The sequence below is a fragment of the Theropithecus gelada genome, chromosome 13 (assembly GCF_003255815.1).
Source record: "Theropithecus gelada isolate Dixy chromosome 13, Tgel_1.0, whole genome shotgun sequence".
Lineage (NCBI taxonomy): Eukaryota > Metazoa > Chordata > Mammalia > Primates > Cercopithecidae > Theropithecus > Theropithecus gelada.
This window is the reverse complement of record NC_037681.1, coordinates 67426385-67446998: the sequence shown is the minus strand read 5'-3', so window position 1 is coordinate 67446998 and position 20614 is coordinate 67426385. Positions and strand designations below refer to the sequence as shown.

The following is a 20614-nucleotide window of genomic DNA, read 5'->3' as shown; positions in this document are numbered from 1 at the left end:
ACGTTTTCTTTAACTCAATATATCCAAAATATACCATTTGAACATGTAATCAACATAAAGTTACTGCTCTTTCATATTCTCTGTTTTGTACTAAGACTTTGAAACCTTGTGTATGTTTTATACTTACAGCACATCTCAATGTGGACTAGCCATACCCCAAGTACTCAAGGGGCCACATGTAGCCAGTGGCTACTGTAAGTGTAAGGGCAGCTTGTAAGAGAGACTTGTTGCTCAGGTGACCAAATGACTCAGGGAGGACTGGACAGATGGGAGGCAACACAGATGAGGAGAGGAGGTCTCACGCTTGAAGGCCGACGACTTACCGTGAGCCTCCCATGGTTAAGGATACTGCTCAGATAATTTTTGGCTTCGCTCATCTTCGGCTCATTCTTCTCCAGCAAAGGGATGGAGTCTTTTATTTTGGCATGATTCTCCTTCAAACACTGCTCCAGGAGGGCCTCAGCCAGCAGCAATTTCCCAAAGTCATCTGCAAAGCAAAGCAGGGATCAGAGCAGCAATCCCTTGAACAAGGCGGATAATGGAGGGCAGTGCACACTCCTTCCTGGACCCACCCAACCACCCCAACCAGGTACATGAACGGCTCAGGTCTGAGAAAATAAAGGCACATTTTCCATAAATTTCAACAGCCTTTAAAGAAAAGACACAGGCATTCTACCACGATTACAGTACAAATTGCCCCTTTGGATTTATTTTCTGCTGTAGTTTAATGGTTGGGAATACAGAGTTCCCAGGACCTGGGGACAAATTCCCAGAATTTCAGAATTTAAAATAAGGGACAAAGTCATACGTACGCTGTGCTGTGGATAATAAGTTCTTAAACCAAGAAGGAATTCTCCTCAAATGATTGAAGAGGAAAAATACATGAAGTGGCTTAATAATGTACTTTCACATGCTGCTAATTTCTATGTAACCATAATTGGTTTTCTCCATTTTTAAGTGTTTTTGTTTGTTTGTTTGTTTGTTTTAAACGGAGTCTCACTCTGCCACCCAAGCGGGAGTGCAGTGGCATGATCATGGCACTCCCAGGCTCAAGTGACCCTCCTGATTCAGTCGCCCAAAGTGCTGGGATTACAGGCATCAGCCACTGCACCATTCCGTTTTTAAGGCAATTTGACATGACTCAGGATAACCTGGCAGCCACGGTAGAGTTAGGTGGGAAGCAGATCTACTTGTCGCCAAGGCAAATCCTCGAACATGTTTAATACCTCTGCATTTTCTGGAGTTCTCTCACATATAGGGTATACCTGCAAATGAGGGTAGCTCATTTGCATCCCTCACCACCTAGGAGGTGGTTTTATACTGCTTGGTTTAGTGAGCACGGTGGCTCACGCCTATAATCCCAGCACTTTGGGAGCCCAAGGCAGGCAGATCACTTGAGGTCAGGAGTTTGAGACCAGCCTGGCCAACATGGCAAAACCCTGTCTCCACTAAAAATGCAAAATTAGCTGGGCATGATGATGGGCACCTGTAATCACAGCTACTCGGGAGGCTGAGGCAGAACTGCTTGAATTCGGGAGGTGTAGGTTGCAGTAAGCCAAGATCGCACCACTGCACTCCAGCCTGGGAAACAAAGTGAGACTCTGTCTCAAAAAATAAAAATAAAAATAAAAATAAAAATAATACACAGCTTGGTTTATTTGCTGCCTCCCTTTACCACACTGAAAGCTCATCTTGTGACCACCAGATTCCTGCTACTACAGCAGAGGCGGCTTGAGCATGGGAGTCGGGTGTTCAGTGTGCAGGGTCTGAGGTCAAGGGTGGTTTCACCATGGTTCTTGGGTGGCTATGCTCATTGCCCCTCCCAACAACTGGGGTGAGGAGCAGGCCCACCATTCAATATAAGCACTGAGTAAATACCTGTTGAGTGAATCGGATCTCTCTACCCCACAGGGAAGCCATCAGGATCGAGAGTTAAGTGCCAGTCCAAAAATGTCCCTACAAATGCCTGCTTGGTGCCATCTTTTTCAAAGTGCTCTTTTTGCTACCAGGACAGTGTTCTCAGATGTACAGGGCTGCCATTCCCTCCTCACTCTCAGGATATCACAGTTTGCTAACATCTCATAGCCACTGGTCCAAAACTGCACGCCTTAGCCGGACACCGTGGTGCATGCCTGTAGTCCCAGCTTCTTGGGAGGCTGAGGTGGGAGAATCGCTTGAGCCCAGGAGTTCAAGACCAGCCTGGGCAACACAGGGAGACCCCGTCTTTAGAAAAACACAAAAAACTTCATGCCTCTGAAGACGAATGTCTTATCATAAGGGAGATTCCCCACAGAGAATGATTCTAAAGCTCAGAATCCTGAGAACACCATCGCAGGGGGTTTTCGTTCTGAAGGCACCTGTTATGGAATCCTTTGCTACGTACCTCATGACTTTTAAAATTAACATTTTGAGGAAATGGCCCAAAAAGTACCTGGTTCAAACTATCATTCATTGCTGGCAGACTATAAGTTGGTAGAATCTCTAGAGTAATTTGGTAACATACATCAAAATTATTTTTGCACATCCCCATAGACCCAGTCAGTCAGAGCCGCATTCCAGAGCTGTGGGCCTTGGGGAAAGTTGCTCCCTGCTTCTAACCTGCTTTGCCTCTGTAAAGCCAGGGGTGGGGTTTGAAGTCAGAGCCTAAAGAGGGAAACGAACCCCTCAGGACGTTGGCCATGCCCCCCAGCTGGTCCCTGCCTCGTTGCCCCCTTTCCTCTGTGCACTGGCAGGGCTCGCGCCCTTGGGTGACCGTGCGACCAGACACAGCACCATCGGCGGCCATCCCGTGCACTCTGCCATCCACCTGCCCAGACCAGAGCTCCTCGCTTGGGTGAGCTGCTTGGTTGGGTGCTTTCACACCAAAGAAACCAGCTTCCCCCCCAGAGCATGCCCCTTTGGACCTGGGCTGCTCCAAGTGCGGCTGGCCATGGCCTGGTGCGGGTCTCTCAATGCTTGTGATCCAATCCCAAGGAGATGAGTGCAGAAACTTAAGAGTACACCTTTAGAAATTTGACAGAGTAATTTTAAATCTGTTGAAATCTAATACTAAAAAATTGGGAGGTAGTATTTTGTGTATTTTTCTTTTATTTTTCTAGTAATTCATTTTTATTGCACTTTATGAAAGTATCGGAGCATAACAGATTGGGAATTTATTTTGAGACAGGGTCTCTGTCACCCAGGCTGAAGTGCAGTGGCATGATCTCAGCTCACTGCAATCTCCACCTTCTGGGTTTAAGCAATTATCCTGCCTCAGCCTCCTGGGACTACAGGCATACGCCACCATACCCAGCTAATTTTTTGTATTTTTGGTAGAGACGGGGTTTTACCATGTTGGCCAGGCTAGTCTCGAACTCTTGGGCTCAAGTGATCTGCCTGCCTCGGCCTCCCAAAATGCTGGGATTACAGATGTGAACCACTGTGCCTGGCCAGATTGGGAATTTAAACAAAACAAAACTGATCCTTCACCACATATCTCTAAACCATAAGAGTGACTGACTGCGAAAGAGGCACTAATATTTGTTGAAGGCTTAGTATGGGCCAGACACTTTTTCATATAGCATCATTTCATTTCCACAGCCCTGAAAGGTAGGTATTATCACCATTTTATAGATGATAAAAAGATATGCAGTATTGTTAGAGTCACAGCCAGTAACAATAATAAAAACATAACACAGCCAAAAAATACCCTGTCTGTCCTGCATCCCATGCAGAACAGAGCTGCTGGTAATTTCAAAATAAACAATAGTCTTAACAACTTAAAACAGTACATTAAAAGCTAGTTGTAAATCCGAGGACAGGGATAAGAACTGTCCTCACCTTCATATACCTGTGACTTTCAGACTATTTTGTTGATTGACACTTCAGGTCCTTCTCAGAAGGCTTTCTGCCTGCCCCTTTCAGCCCCCAACTCAATCTACTTGTTGTTTGTTTACCAGACACCCAGGAGGCAGCAGAAATTCACTTTCTTTTCCTCCTTTGCTCAACTCTCCTCTCCCTGCCCTACCTCTCTCTTGCCTTCCTCTCTTCTTTCCATCCAACTATTCTCAACTGTCCAGTCTATGGAACTGAAGGATGTTTCGGAAGTAGAACTTCTAGACTTTTAGTTGTTAAATAAGAATTCAGGCCTGGTGTGGTGGCTTACGCCTATAATCCCAGCACTTTGGGAGGCCGAGGTGGTAGGATGGATTGAGACCAGGAGTTAGAGACCAGCTTGGTCAACACAGTGAGACTCTGTCGCTACACACAAAAAAAGTTAGCTGAGGTTATAGGTACATGCCTAGAGTCCTAGCTACTTGGAAGGCTGAGGTGGGAGGATGGCTTAAGCCCAAGAGTTCAACGCTGTAGGGAGCCACGACTGTTCCACTGCACTCCAGCCTAGGCAACAGGGCAATACCTCATCTCTAGGAAATTTAAAAAAAAAAAAAGAAAAAAAAAAAGAATTCAGGTGGATAAAGGCTTCTCTGCCATTCCAAAGGGAAAACAAGTTGCTTTTTATCATCCTGTTGTCTGAAACCTCCTTTCTATCCCAGTTCTGGTGAAGTGCTGCAGCTTCCCTCTACCCAGGGGCGTTTAAGGAGACCTTCCCATCAGACCGATAGTGAATCCGACCTGGGTGCTGATTCTGCAGCCCTGCTCAGCACCCTGCCCTCAGCAAAGTCCCAAAGCACCACTTACTGGCCACCTAGTTTCCCAACCCCATCGTGTTGGGAAGGCCTCAGTGCCTACCTTCCTTACAGCCCCTTCAGCTCACATCCCCTCCAGGCCTCTCCAAGAGTGCCAGGTCACAGGGGCACCCTTCAAGACCCCATGTTTGAATGACAGTGATCCCCTTTCCACAACCCACCCATTCACAGTCAGGAAACGCTGGTCTAGCCAGCCAGGCCAGGGTTCAGACCGGGCCCTTCCCCGCTGGGACAAACAGGGGCACAGTGGTTTCTGCAGCTGCTCACCTCCCAGGACTATAAAGGGCTGGGACCTGCCAACCACAGCCAGGAGGAAAAGACTGAAACTAGCAAGAGGCCATCTGCCTCGAACAAACCCTTTCTAACTGAAACTGAAGAAATGTTCAAAACAATCTCCAGTCTTAAGGAGAAGAAAAAAAAAAGCAGGGCGGCGGGGTGGGGTGACTACAGATTAGGAGAAATTCAAAGGCCAGGCATGGTGGCTCACACCTATAATCCCAGCACTTTGGGAGACCAAGGCAGGAAGATTGCTTGAGTCCAGGAGTTCAAAATCAGCCTGGAGCACATAGTGAAATCCTGTCTCTACAAAAAATAAAAAAATTAACTGGGTAGCTGGGCACGGTGGCTCACACCTGTAATCCCAGCACTTTGGGAGGCCGAGGCGGGTGGACCATGGGGTCAACGGATAGAGACCATCCTGGCCAACATGCTGAAACCTCATCTCTACTAAAAATACAAAAATTAGCTGGGTGTGGTGGTGTGCACCTGTAGTCCAAGCTACTTGGGAGGCTGAGACAGAAGAATTGCTTAAACCCAGGAGGCGGAGGTTGCAGTGAGCCGAGATCACACCACTGCCACTGCACTCCAGCCTGGCAACAGAGCAAGACTCCATCTAAAAAAAAAAAAAAAAAAAAAATGGGTGTGGTAGCATACACACCTGTGATCCCAGCCACTTGGGAGGCTGAGGCAGGAGGATCACTTGAGCCCAGGCTGAAGTGAGCTATGACAGAATAAGACCCTGTCTCTAAGAAAAAAAAAAAAATTAAAAAGAAAGTCTCAAGATGGATAGGTAGAGAACAGATATGTAATAAAGCAAGCACAGCAAAAGGTTAATAGGTACACAGGTGTTCACTGCAAATTCTTTTTGACCTTTACTATATATTTGAAATTTTCATAACAAAATATTGGGTGGGGTATGGAGACCTAACCTAACAATCAAGTGCAATGTGTGGCCTAATTTGGATCCTGACTCTAATAAACTAATTGTAAAATGTAATTGTTAGATTTTTTGTAAGGTATAATAATGGTACAGTGGCTATATTTTTAAAAAGAGTTTTTATTGCTGGGTGTGGGGGCTCATGCCTGAAATCTCAACACTTTGGGAGGCCGAGGTAGGAGAATAGCTTAAGCGCAGGAGTTCGAGACCAACCTGGGCAACATAGCAAGACCCCATTTCTACAAAAAAATTTGAAAATTAGCTGGGTTTGCTGATGTGTGCCTGAGGTATGTTGCTTGGGTTGGTCTCGAACTCCTGGTCTCAAGTGATCCTCCCGTCTTGGCCTCCCAAACAGCTGAGACTACAAGTGTGTGCCACCATGCCTAGCTAATTTTTTTGGAGGGGATGGGGGGTAGAGATGGGTCTCACTTTGTTGCCCAGTCTGTCCTTCTTTCTAGTCAGGAGGCTGAGGTGGAAGGATCCCTTGAGCCCAGGAGTTTGAGTGTGTAGTAAGCTATAATTATACCAGTGAACTCCAGTTTGGGTGAAAGAGATAGCTCCTGTCTCTAAAAAAAAAAAAAAAAAAAAAACCAAAAAACCAGAGATCTTATTTAACAAGTACATACTGAAAAACTGAAATGTGGAGGAGAAATGGGTTGAGTATAGCTCAGATGAGACTTCATGAGTTCGTATCACTGAAGTTGGTTGATGGATACATGGGACTCATTCTTTCATGTTCTTTAATGTTTTGAAAATTCTTCATAATAAAGTTGTTTTTTAATCACTCGGATGGGAACTTTGTTTTTATATGAACAAACCCCAGCACAGCAAGCAGGACTCTGGGGTTCCCCTGCTCCATCCTGACCAAATCTAGACCGGATGTGAGTGAGAAGACAGTAGCAAGCACCTTCCCCCTGGCTGGGTGGCAAGGAGCAACCTCAGACAGGAAAAGGGTACAGGGGCCTATTTTGCTGAAGCATCTACTGATCTTTCATCCCCCCATATCAGAAAGAGTCCCCACAGCTCATCTTCCCCTTCTGCTCCCTGAATCTGCCTCTGGGAGCTACTTCTCATTTCTGTGGGAAATATCAGACACCGCTAGACCTCAAGGCCTCAGTAAAATGGGTTTCAACCCCCAGTCTCAGAACCTCTCCCAATTCTGTAACTGTGGAAGCTTCAGATCACTGACTCGTAAGAGTCAAACAGGCCAGGTGGGATGTGAAGCATCTCCCTTCAGGGATGCAGGGGAGTCTGCATCAAATCCCAAAAAAGAACAAGCTCTCAATCCCTTGAGTGATCAAGGAACCCTGTAGAGAAAGGACCAAAACAGCAGTCAATCCAAACAACGCTCTAAGCACGGGCTTTGGGAGGCATTTGTTTTTGTTCCTCATGTTTCTGTGTGTGCATATGCGTGTATGACTATATGTCCCAGTGTGAGTGCATGCTTTGTGATAGTGTATCTGGATTTAACAGTGGGAGAAAAATCATTCACAGACTCCAAAACTGGCAGGAGAGACCCCGCTGACCCTCCATGTCCTTCCTTATACTAGCCAGTTCCCACAGTGAAGCCAGCCCAGGGTCCACATCCCCAACTCTGACACTAAGAGACTTGATGGCAGAGACTCAGGCTTGAGTACAGGCTTTCCCACATACACATTATGTGACCTCTCCGGGCCTTGGTGTCCCTATGTCTAAAATGGGGACAATAACTCCTGCCCTCCTAATAGGGTTGTTCACAAGAATATAGAAAATAGAGAAAGTGGCCAGGCACAGTGGCTCATGCCTGTAATCCCAGCACTTTGGGAGGCCCAGGTGGGCGGAATGCTTCAGCCCAGTTGGAGATCAGCCTGGGCAACATGGCGAAACCCCGTCTCTACTAAAACTACAAAAATTAGCCCAGCATGGTAGCCAGCACCTGCAGTCCCAGCCACTTGGGAGGCCTGGCTTGAACCCAGGAAGTCGAGGCTGCAGTGAGCTGAGATGGCACTACTACACTCCAGCCTGGGTAACAGAGAGACCCTGCTTCAAAAAAAAACAAAAAACAAAAAAACCCAAAAGACAACAACAAAAAACCCACAAACAATTGCCCTCCAATCACTTTCTTGCCACTGTGGGAGCTCTTCAAGGACAGGGATTTTGTGCTGTACATCTTTGAGAGGTAATAGTGCAAGTGATTTAAAGGATGTACTCAAAACCTGGGCTCAAATCCTGGTTCCACAACTTACTGGTTAGCTGATCAAGTTACTTAGTTGCTCTGTGCCTCAGTTTCCTTATCTGTAAAGTGGGGCAAACAAGAGTACTTGCTTCACGGGGTTGATTAAAGGGCTCAGGACAGTGTCTGGCACACAGGAAGCACGAGATAAGTGTTGACTATTACTATTACTATCAACGATCTGTCACTCTCAGAGCCTTCCACAGGCTGGGCAGTCTTTAAAAACTATATCTGTATTCATTTATTTCTTGCCTCCTTCCACAAAGCCTCCTAAGTGATTGTGCCCACAGAGAGGACTCAGGGAGGGTGAGGTGAAGGCCCCAGGAACAGGATCTGAGGTTAGAGGCTGGGGCGGGGTGTTCCCCGCTGCCACATCAGGGTGCTTTCCCGCCCCAGCACAAGAGCCCGGCCCAGCCAAACCAGCCCTACTGCTAAAGCCACCAACTGCCAGAGTTGGATGTGTCCCGAGATCGCCACAGATGAGAAAACTGAGGCTGGCCAAGCCTCTTCCCCATTTCTCCACCACCCCACCCTGGGGTTCGTCAAACCCTCGCCCCTGTCTGCTGCGGACAGAGCTCCGTTTTCAACTTTACTTGCAAGAACTATGAACAAAGACGAGACAGACACACTTCACCTGTTGGAGTTTAGGGACACCCCACCCTCGGACCGCGGTGGGGGGCAAGAGTCCAGCCAATGCACTGATCTCATAATGTGCAGATACCACCATTTCACGGTAGACAGTTAGCCACATTATCCTAAAGGACAGAGAGGAAAAGCCGTTTCTCTTCCCTCCAAGCCCCCAAACTACATGTGATTTTTCTCTCGCGGCAGAAGGACCTTCTTAACTACCCTGGCTGCTTCTAAGACCAGCACGGTGGGCGGGTGGACGCCCGTTGCCTGCCGAGGACGGTCTGGGCGCGCTTCCTGGAGGAGGCGGTGCGTTTCGCGCGCTAGCTGCCGGCGAGCCAGCCTCTTCCCTCACTCACCGGTGTCCGGAAAGGTGAAGGCTGCGCTCGGGATGCCTCGCCTGTTACCTCCGCCGCCGGGCATGCTCAGCGACTGCAGCTGCCGGACCAGCTCCGGCATGCGGTCCCAGTGGCCCTCGGCGCGGCAGCGCTCCAGCTCGCTCTCCACCTTCAGGTGGGAGCCGTGCGCGCCCTTCGCAGCCATCTTCTCGCGGGCGCTGTCATGGAAGGTGCGGCCAAGAAGTGGAGACCCGGCCGGGGGCGGCGTCCCGGCTGGGGCGCACTCGCGGGTGGGGTTGACGGGGGCGCAGACGGCAGCCGGGGCCAGGGCGGCAGCGGGGGCCCGGGCGGCGGAGGGCCGGCAGCAGCAGCACCCAGCGCACCGCCCGGCGCCTCCGGGCTGCGGCTCCGGCTGAGCTGCCCGGACGCGTACAGGAGCAACCTCCGCCTCTGCTGCAGCAGCTCCTGGCGCTGCCGCCGCCGCCGCCGTTGCAGCTGCTGCCACAGCCTCCGCCCCGGGCCCCGGCGCCGCCAGCTGCGGACCCGCCCCTGGCCGCGGCTCCACCCCCGCGGGGGCGTGGCGAGGCCTCGGCGAGCCCGGCTCGCTGGCTGCCAGCGCGGCCACAGCAGCCAGGCGCGCGACGGGCGCTCGCGGACGCCCCGGTACCCGCCCCCTGCCGCCGCCGCCGCGGAGTCCGAGCTCACTTTAATCCCGCGCGGAGCCCGGGCGCCTGGGGGCGCCTCGCTTCCCGCCCCCTCCCCATCCCATCGGAGCTCTTGGCCTGGGAGACCACCGCCCGACGACCTGGCATTGTGTGGTAGCCCCGTCACCGCTGCTGCCCCCGACACGTCACAAAAATGGGGAGAGGCCGGCCGACGGGCCCCAACCCCGACGGCGAGCCTCCTGGGAGCTGGCCTGCTGCGCGAGGACCCAGGCCCGTTCCCAGGCCCGCGAGTCTCTGGACGCCCCTCTGCTGAGAGCATTTGTATTTTCTTATTTTAGCGGAGTTCCTCTTTCCAACTTGACTTCCCTGACCCGTTGACCTGTCCTCTGTGGAATCTCAGTTGCCCTGGATTTCTTAAAGGCTTTAGGCTGTTTCACCAACTTGGTATTTATTTATTTCTTCATCCTGGCCTAAGACTGTGATCAAAGCTCTATGGAGCGCTTAGCAGGGTTTATCTCGGCGCTGTGGGGTGCCCAGAAGTTCACAGGACTACGGGGCGGGGCCCGCCGAGGTCCACCCTTGCGAGGAGACTTGTTACAGGGGCCCGGCCCCGCTGCCTCCGCAGCTCACAGACTAGTGCGGGAAAAGCCACAACAAGATCTGAAAGCAAAAATGCACTTAAGTGACATATTGTATGGTCGACTGAAGACCCAAAAGACAGCAGGGTCGGGGCAAACTTTTGAGCAGACTCCTAAGAGTTAGAAGGTGCTCTACATCCTCCCTCTGGAGTCTTCACCACTGCCCTAAGTGTTTTTGGACAACTGTAACCGAGGGAAGGTTTTTATGTCAAGCAGAACCCAGGCTCCTAGTGCAGAGGCTCCCATGTGGCCTTTCACATGAAGCCACACAGGGTGATTAGCTGAAGACAGTCTTCCTGTTCCCACTGACCCCCGACTCCACTGTGGAGGCCCTGCTCTCCGGGTTCTAAATGCAGCTCCAGTCCTTGTTTGGTGGGCAGGATTTCCTAACGGTGGGTGCTGCTCTGAGCACCTGGGGACTGTTCTCAACCGCCAGAGGACAGGAGGTAGATGAAGGGAAGCTGAGGCTGCTCTGGCAGTTGGAATTTAGAGACAGTTTACTCAAGCAGCTTGTAAACTCCTGGCTTACTCCAGCCAACTCCTCAAGCTGGCTTTTTGTTACTCTTTGGCTGCCTTTGATGGTCACCAGAACCGGATTTCACTTGGAGAGAGAGGGTGAATTAGGGTGACCCGAGAACACACTGTGATTTGCCCCACGCCTGGCATTCCTGGGAGTCAGCCCTGAGGCAGGGAGTGAACAGCAGGGTTGATAAGAGGGAGGCGACCTTGGCAGAAATAAGACCTCCCTTCCTGTGTCTTTTTTCCTAGTCCTTTGCCAGCCCTGCCCCCAGGTTGTAGAGCACCTAGTGAACCAACTGTAGAGGGAATCACTGCTTGTTTCTTTGAGGGGGTCACCAACACTCATATATGTGTGGGCATAAAGGAGTGTGGGGAGGAACAGTACTCATGGCTTACATTTATAATGAGCTGTTCCTCAACACACGCCTGACCCCTGCACAGCTATTTTTCCAGTAGGGACAAAACCCCAGCCCTCTGATGACCAACATTTCTCAGGGGTGTAAAAAACTAGGAACAAGAACCCCCCTCAGCCTCCCAAAGTGCTAGGATTACAGGCTTGAGCCACTGTGCCCAGCCAGTTTTATTCCTTTTCTAGTGCCTTGTTTTAAAGGCTATTGTACAATTTTGGGTAGGGATTTAGATGGGTCAGTCTGAACCTTGATGGGTTTAGCTCCTGTAGAATATCAGTAAAATTTTTATTTTATTTTACTATTATTTTTAATTTATTATTTTGTTTGTAGAGATGGGATCTTTCTGTGTTGCCCAGGCTGGTCTTAAACTCCCAGCCTCAAGCGGTCCTCCCACCCTGGCCTCCCAAAGTGCTTTTCTTTTTTTTGAGACGGACTCTTGCTCTGTTGCCCAGGCTGGAGTGCAGTGGCACCATCTCAGCTCACCACAACCTCCGCCTCCCAGGTTCAAGCAATTCTCCTGCCTCAGCCTCCCGAGTAGCTGGGTCTACAGGCGTGCACCACTATGCTCAGCTAATTTTTGTATTTTTAGTAGAGACGGGGTTTCACTATGTTGGCCAGGTGGTCTCGAACTCCTGACCTCATGATCTGCCCGCCTTGGCCTCCCAAAATGCTGGAATTATAGCCATGAGCCACCCCGCCCAGCCTACAAAGTGCTTTGATTGCAGGTATGAACCACCCACCACACAGGGCCAGTAGAATTTTTTGACTGTAAGAGAGCTTCAACTTAATGTTTGATTTACACACCAAAGTACTGATAAATCAATATCCAAATTAGCTACGACCTTATTATGGACAGGAAGGGCCTCAGGGACTAGAAGGAAAAAACCCTCAGGAGAGCATGTCGTGTGGCAACTCCATTCACATAATGAATCCCTCTCTATTAAGTTATTAAAGTATAGTGTCACAAAGTAGAAGAGAATGCCCCTCAGTTGAAGGTCCGAGGCACGGTTTTAGGCTGTGGCCTAGGGAAGTTGTGTTGAGGATGATTAGATAGGCGTATGACCCAAGAAGTGTATTGATATTAAAGGAAAAAAGGTATAATAGTGATCAAGTTTAAGATTGATATTTTGTGCCTATATCCATCAAGTTTGTAAGTTGTCCTTTATGTTTTAGAGAAATGTTTCCTTATGGGTTTAAAGGCTGAATGGGAAATTGAACACCTTCATCGGTGACTTGATTTTTGCTTTTAGTTTCTTAATTCTAGGGTTCTTTCAAAATGTTCAAGGAGGTTTTGGCGATCTGGCCATGGGGCTATTTCCCATTCTAGTTTTTGTTTGCATAATAAATCCCCTATTTCTGGTTTAAGGCCATTTATAAAAAGAGAAAAGAATCCCATCACATCCGCTTCAAGATCTACTCCAGGCCGGGCGCGGTGGCTCAAGCCTGTAATCCCAGCACTTTGGGAGGCCGAGGCGGGTGGATCACGAGGTCAGGAGATCGAGACTATCCTGGCTAACATGGTGAAACCCCGTCTCTACTAAAAATACAAAAAACTAGCCGGGCGTGGTGGCGGGCGCCTGTAGTCTCAGCTACTTGGGAGGCTGAGGCGGGAGAATGGCATGAACCCGGGAGGCGGAGCTTGCAGTGAGCCGAGATCACGCCACTGCACTCCAGCCTGGGAGCACAGCGAGACTCCATCTCAAAAAAAAAAAAAAAAAAAAAGATCTACTCCAGAATTCTGCCACTAGATAGTAAAGGACCTAGCCATGAAGTCTCCATCAGACTTCTCTCTTTTACATATATACATATGTATTTTTCTTCAGTCCATGACCTGCTGAACAGACTTCTCTCTTGACAAAGAATTAATTAGAGCACATTTTGGTTTCACAGGGAAGACTGAGGATAGCCTCCAAAAGACCTTGACTAACATTCACAGCTTCCCCAAACCCCTTCAGCTTCCTATGCAATCCATGGTCTTTGAAATCACCGTTGGGCCAGGCATGGCAGCTCGTGCCTATAATGCCAACACTTTGGGAGAAGGAGGCGGGAAAATCACTTGAGCCCAGGAGTTCAAGACCAGCCTGGGCAATCTAGTGAGACCCTGTCTCTACAAAATAAATAAAAAAATAATCATTGGGGGGTTTTCCATTCTGACTTTTTCATCGAATGTTTTGCATCTGAGGCTCCAACTGGCATATAAATGAATTGCTATAAATCTGGCTGCTCTGGATTATATGTTCCTAAAACAATTCGAAGTCCCATTTAGGCCTTTGTACAAGGGCTTTCAGCTAAAAATGAAAACAGGGCTTAAAATCCCCCATAGAGTTTTATTTTTATTTTTTTTTCTATTCTGAAGTTAAGTGAGCTTTGGGGTATTTAGCCAGCCAAGAGGAAAGGGCCCGAGGTAGGGAAAAGGGCAGAGATGGAGGAGCATAGGGTAGGGGAAAAGAAATAGGTCTCAGCTGTGATATTGGGGCAGGGGAGGTCTAAAAGATAGTTTTAAGTAGTTCAGCTTTTTATTTTGCTTTGGCCAAGAAATCTGTTAAGGAAGTAATTTTTGGGGCTGGGTGTGGTGGCTCACTCCTGTAATCCTAGCACTTTGGGAGGCCGAAGTGGGCAGATCACTTGAGCTCAGGAGTTCAAGACCAGCCTGGGCAATATGGCAAAACCCCATCTCTACAAAAAATACAAAAATTAGCCTGGCACGGTGGGCAGGTGCCTGTGGTCCCAGCTACTTGAGGGGCTGAGGTGGGAGGATCGCTTGAGCCCAGGAGGCAGAGGTTGCAGTGAGCTGAGATCGTGCCACTGCACTCCAGCCTGGGTGACAGAGAGCCTATCTCAAAAAAAAAAAAAAAAAAAAGAATTTTGGAATCCTATTTCTTTTGTATGCTTGCTCATGCTAATGAAAAAAATGAAGACCATTGGATGTTTAGAATTGTGTTCACTTTGCAATCTAAAGTGAATACTTTTGTTCATATCAGAAATTCCTCATAGTGGCTACTGCAATTCTAAATTATATTTGGGGAAATGATGATGCTATCTAGACAAGTAAGTGTACACATTTGGGTGACAGCATAAATACATGCAAGAAGCAGAAGTCTGGCCTGAGGAAGCCATAGACAGGTTGATACTGAGACAGACCCATGAGAGTCTGCGAATGGTGAGCTGACAGTTGCTTGTGTATCCTGTGGCTCAGGACTCCCCAGCCTCATAGCTAGACCTTTTCCAACTGTAACCCTGATGAATTTACAGTTCCCAGCAGACAGAGGGTCCAGAGAGATTGTCCTGAACCACACTCTTAAAGACAAAATAAGACACATCTGAGAAAAGTTCTCATAAAGTTTTGATCAGAGACAAAATTTGTCCCTGGGCCAGCTAAGGGACAGACTTACTGAGACCTATACTTGTCCTCTTCATTAAAAACTTTCCTCTTACAGATGCACAACAAAAAAATGACAAGGATGAACACAGACAAGTAGTAGCGTTGTTAGTAATAAGGCAGATATCCACCAAGGAGAAAATATTTTCAAATATGGTCAGATAATCAAAGGGTTCTTTATTGGTAGAAGAGAAAACAGGCTCAGTTTGCGAAGCTAAATAAGCAGATATATTTATTTCTTATTATTTTTTATGTTTTTAGAGACAGGGTCTTGCTCTGTCACCTGGGCTGGAGTGCTGTGGTGCAATTATAGCTCACTGCAGCCTTCAACTCCTGGGCTCAAGCCATCCTCCAGTCTCAGCCTCCCAAGTAGCTGGGACTACAGGCACACGTCACCACCCCCAGCTATGTTTTCTAATTTTTTTAGAGACTGAATCTTGCTATGTTGCCCAGGCTGGTCTCAAAACTCCTGGCCACTAGCAATCCTCCCACCTCAGCCTCCCTAGTCTCTAGGATTATAGGTGTGAGCCATCACACCTAAGAGAAAAATTAAAAAAAGAAATTGGAGCTTGGGTCCAATGCAAGACTTGCATCTCTCATTGTTTCAGTCTGAAAGAACTCCAAGCAGGAAGCTTAAGAGTCTCAGAGGATCACCCTATTTCTGAGTCAGGGGTCTTGGACTGCAGTGTTGAGGAGGTCTCAGTTGGATCACTGCGGGCCTCAATAATTGAATGCTGGCTCCCTAAAAATACCATCAAGACAATTTTTATGATAACACAAAGCTTAGCTTGTTCTCATGGCAGGAAGGAGAACACTACCCTGACAGAGTCATAGCAGTATCTGGAATAGGGAAAGCAAAGTTGGAATAGTTATAAAGTGTTGAGGTCTGTTTTATTTTTTTATTTTTATTTTTTTGCTTAAGCTCAGTGGCAAGAAAGGAGTTTATTTTAAAGCAGCTCTTCCAATGACGGGACTTGATTAGGACTGGGCAAGGATCATGATACAATAGTATCATAGCTCACTGTAGCCATGAACTTCTGGGCTCAGGATGAAGGAGTATGGGGAGGAACAGTCATCATGGCTCACATTTGTAATGAGCTGTTCCTGAACACACGCCTGACCCCTTCACAGCTCTTTTCCAGCAGAGACAATACTTCAGCCTTCTAGTGACCAATGCTTCTCAGGGGTGTTGGTCTAGTAATCAAAGGCCTTAAAGAGCAGTAGTCTTAGGGCCAAGCATGGTGGCTCATGCCTGTACTCCCAGAACTTTGGGAGGCCGAGGTGGGCAGATCATGAGGTCAAGAGATTGAGACCATCCTGACCAACATGGTGAAACCCTGTCTCTACTAAAAATACAGAAATTAGCTGGACATGGTGGTGCACACCTGTAGTTCCAGCTACTCGGGAGGCTGAGGCAAGAGAATTGGTTGAACCAAGGAGGCAGAGGTTACAGTGAGCCGAGATGGTGCCACTGCACTCCAGCCTGGCAACAGAGTGAGACTCAATCTCAAAAAAAAGAGCAGTAGTCTTCATACCTTGTTCCAGGATTGGGATTGTTGGGACAGGGCAAAGTGATGGTTTTGAAGTGAGGGTTTTTTTGTTTGTTTTTGTTTTTGAGACAGAGTCTCCCTCTGTCATCCAGGCTCACTGCAACCTATGCGGGGAGGGTTTTTAAAGTGTTTTAGAGAATAAAAAGCAGTTTGAGTCTATCTATTGAAAAGTCACAGGCCGGGAAAGGTGGCTCACGCCTGTAATCCCAGCAATTTGGGAGGTTAAGGTGGTTGGATCACTTGAGGTCAGGAGTTCGAAATCAGCCAGTTCAAGACCAGCCTGGCCAACATGGCAAAACCCCATCTCTACAAAAAACACAAAAATTAGCTGGGCGTGGTGGCATGCATCTATAATACCAGCAATTCAGGTGGCTGATGCACAAGAATCACTTGAACCTAGAAGGCAGAGGTTACAGTGAGCTAAGATCGTGCCACTGCACTCCAGCCTGAGCAACAGAACAAGACTGTCTCAAAAACAAAAGTCATCGAGTTCATTTAAATGGTTTCTTCTGAAAACTTCTGCAAAAAACAATGAAGTTATTTACAACTTTTATCATCCTGGGTAAGAGTTTCCTGCATAGTAATATCATGTCAATGTCAACAGTACCCTGGGTGTAGATGGTTTCTGTTCTTCCTGTGTACTGACTTAAAAATTTACTTTGGATGATTATTATGACATTCTCCTCGCCTTCATCAAATCATTCTTGTACTAGTTGCCACAGTGGCTGTGAATAGTTGGGCTGGAGGTCACAAAGTGCCCCCAGCCATCAGAAGTAGAGCACCAAGTCTAATGAGATGTCCTTCCCACCTTCTACTCTGGCCTCTTCTTTCATAGTTACCATGTGGGGTCCCCCAGAGCCCTGTGTTCCCAGCACATGCTAGATTTCTGACCAGTGCTCTGCCTTTTATGACACTTCACCTTGCTGTCACCCTAGAAATCCTAAATTTAAATATGAATTAAACATTTGCTTCATGATCAACAGTCATTTCAGCCACTCAGATCATCAGTATATGTGATGTAGAGCACAATGACAACTGCCTTCCCAATTTTATCTAGTCATGTGCATGGCCCAGGATCCTTACATTCAGAAATCAACTTTTACTCATTACCATGATCATTGGCTCAGAGCATATCTTGCCCATGTTATCTTATGTCTTACTTAATTTCAACACTGAACCAGCCCTCCCAGAATGTTGACATTAAAACTCTGACAGGAGCTCGCTATATGGTCTTTTCCTTTGACAGCTGCCTGAAAAACTACATGTAATCATTACGCTAAGAGATGAAGTCCTACAAAGGCAAGCTTCAAAATCATGAATTCTTTGTGCTGGCACATAGTAGGCACTCAGTAATTATGTTATATTAATTTTAGAATCTCAGAGTGTTGAAGATTTTCCCACACTTGGAAGACGAGAGCTTTGGGGTGTTTTTTATCCCCAGCCACTCACTTCATGATTGAGATACCAGTATCTCTCCACGCGCTACGCGCTGCCCTCCCTCCCACCATCCCAGTCCCTTCTGTTCCTCAGGGTCCCAGGTGACTCCTGTTTCTCGTTAGTGGCTTCTGTGTCATTTTGCAAGACTGCTACAATGGGCCCCTCTCCAGAGCAGGAGCCCATGATTTCTCCATCTTGCCCAGTGCTGGTTCTCTGCCCAGCTACTGCCATCCTGAGGGAGAGAAGCCACCCCAACCCGCAAGGGCTCAGAGCCTTTTCAGCGCAGCTTGGCTGGTCTGGTTTTATGTCCCACCACTCCTAAGGCTAGCCTTGAGTGTCTAGCCACTCAGAGATTACAGCGGTTTTGAGCCTTAAAACACAGCTTTGCTCCATCTGTTTTTCTTTTCTTTTTTTTTTTTTTTGAGATGGAGTCTCACTCTGTTGCCCAGGCTGGAGTGCAGTGGCACGATCTGTGCTCACTGCAACCTCTGCCTCCCGGGTTCAAGCGATCTTCCTGCCTCAGCTGCTTGAGTAGCTGGGACTACAAGCATGCACCACCATGCTTGGCTAATTTTTGTATTTTTAGCAGAGATGGGGTTTCACCTTGTTGGCCAAACTGGTCTCCAACGCCTAACCTCAGTGATCCACCCGTCTCGGCCTCCCAAAGTGCTGAGACTATAGGCCTGAGCCACTGCACCTGGCCTCCACCTGCTTCTAAATTAATCTTTCTTTCTTTTCTTCCTCCTTTTCTTCCTCTTTTTCTTCTCTTTTAAAACATTTTTGTTGGCCGGGCGCGGTGGCTCAAGCCTGTAATCCCAGCACTTTGGGAGGCCGAGACGGGCGGATCATGAGGTCAGGAGATCGAGACCATCCTGGCTAACACGGTGAAACCCCGTCTCTACTAAAAAATACAAAAAACTAGCCGGGCGAGGTGGCGGGCGCCTGTAGTCCCAGCTACTCGGGAGGCTGAGGCAGGAGAATGGCATAAACCCGGGAGGCGGAGCTTGCAGTGAGCTGAGATCCGGCCACTGCACCCCAGCCTGGGTGACAGAGTGAGACTCTGTCTTAAAAAAAAAAAAAAAAAAAAAAAATTTGTTGTAAAAAATAACACAAAGGAAAGTGCATACATGTAATTATTATACAGCAAACTCTTATTAACCATCAACTAGGGTCAATAAATAAAGTTTCAGGCTGGGCACAATGGCTCATGCCTGTAATCCCAGCACTTTGGGAGGCCAAGGTACGAGGATCATATGAGGTCAAGAGTTTGAGACCAGCCTGGTCAACATGGTGAAACCCCATCTCTACTAAAGATACAAAAATTAGCCAAGTGTGGTGGGGGCACCTGTAATCCCAGCTACTTGGGAGGCTGAGGCACAGGAATTGCTGGAACCCAGGAGGCAGAGGTTGCAGTGAGTAGAGACCCCGCCACTGCACTCCAGCCTGGGTGACAGAGCAAGACTCTGTCTCAAAAAAAAGAATCCCAGAAGCCCTACATTGCTTTCTGATATCTTTTCTCAGATTTAGGAAGTTTTTTCTATTCCTAGTTTGGTAAAGGTTTTTAAAAAACATCATGATTGAAATTGAATTTTACGAATACTTTTTTGCACTTACTGAGATTGTCATATGATTTTTCTCCCTTAGATCTATTAACATGGTGAAATATTTTGATTTTCTTTTCTTTTTTTTTTTTTTTTTGAGACGGAGTCTCGCTGTGCTCCCAGGCTGGAGCGCAGTGGCCTGATCTCGGCTCACTGCAAGCTCCGCCTCCCGGGTTCATGCCATTCTCCCGCCTCAGCCTCCCAAGTAGCTGAGACTACAGGCGCCCGCCACCACGCCCGGCTAGTTTTTTTTGTATTTTTAGTAGAGACGGGGTTTCACCATGTTAGCCAGGATAGTCTCGATCTCCTGACCTCGTGATCCACCCGCCTCGGCCTCCCAAAGTGCTGGGATTACAGGCTTGAGCCACCGCGCCCGGCCAATACTTTGATTTTCTTTTTTTTTTTTTTTTTTTTGAGACGGAGTCTCGCTCTGCCACCCAGGCTGGAGTGCAGTGGCCGGATCTCAGCTCACTGCAAGCTCCGCCTCCCGGGTTCACGCCATTCTCCTGCCTCAGCCTCCCGAGTAGCTGGGACTACAGGCGCCCGCCACCTCGCCCGGCTAGTTTTTTTTGTATTTTTTAGTAGAGACAGGGTTTCACCGTGTCAGCCAGGATGGTCTCGATCTCCTGACCTCGTGATCCGCCCGTCTCGGCCTCCCAAAGTGCTGGGATTACAGGCTTGAGCCACCGCGCCCGGCCTAATACTTTGATTTTCAAAAGTTAAACCATCCTCACATTTCTGGAATCAACTTAGTTGTATTAATTTCCTATCGCTTCTGTAACAAATTAGCACACATTTAAATGGCTTTAAACAACATGTATTCATTATCTTAAAATTCCTGAGGTCAGAAGTTCAAAGTGGGTCTTATGAACTAAATCAAGGAGTTGGCAGAGCTGCATTTCTTCTCAAATCTACTACTGATAATTTGTCAGGGATTTAACAATGTTATTGATTTTTTTTTTCTCTGTTTTTGTTTGTTTTTACCCCAAAGAACCAGTTGGCCTCTAGAAACATGAATAGAGAAGATCAGTTCTAGAGGCCAACTGCATTCCTTGGCTGGTAGCCCCTTTCTACATCTTCAAAGCTCATCACTCCAACCTCTGCTTCCAAGGGCACCTCTACTCTCTGACTCTGACCCTCCTGTTTCCTTCTTAGAAAGACTCTTGTGATTATACTGGGCTCATGGAGATCATCCAAGATAATCTCCCCATCTCAAGGTCCTCAATTTAATCACTCTGCAAAGTCCTTTTTGCCATGTAAAATAACATTCGGTCTGGGCATAGTGGCTCATGGCTGTAAAACCAGCACTTTCAGAAGCTGAGGCGAGAGGATCGCTT

At 47.9% G+C, this 20614-nt stretch overlaps 2 protein-coding genes across 6 annotated transcripts in view; one reads left to right on the top strand and one right to left on the bottom strand.

The window, feature by feature from the left end:
- Nucleotides 1-20614, bottom strand: part of TTC7A (tetratricopeptide repeat domain 7A) — a 159331-nt gene that overhangs the window by 125487 nt on the left and 13230 nt on the right. The window contains exons 1-2 of one of the 4 annotated variants that reach the window (XM_025405658.1): nt 9100-9633; nt 324-487 (exon numbers count right to left, since the gene is read on the bottom strand). Coding sequence is in view for 2 of the 4 variants with exons in the window: in XM_025405655.1 (XP_025261440.1) it covers nt 324-487; nt 9100-9283 (348 nt within the window). In the remaining 2 variants the exon portion in view is untranslated. Of the gene's footprint in view, nt 1-323; nt 488-9099; nt 9634-20614 lie in introns of those variants that run through there. The other 3 variants (XM_025405655.1, XM_025405656.1, XM_025405657.1) reach the window with 3 other exon arrangements.
- MCFD2 (multiple coagulation factor deficiency 2) overlaps nt 9083-20614 on the top strand; it is a 35496-nt gene continuing 23964 nt past the window's right edge. Inside the window, exon 1 of one of the 2 annotated variants that reach the window (XM_025405663.1) lies at nt 9083-9253. The gene's annotated coding sequence lies outside the window, so the exon portion shown is untranslated. The remainder of the gene's footprint in view (nt 9254-20614) is intronic. The other variant, XM_025405662.1, reaches the window with a different exon arrangement.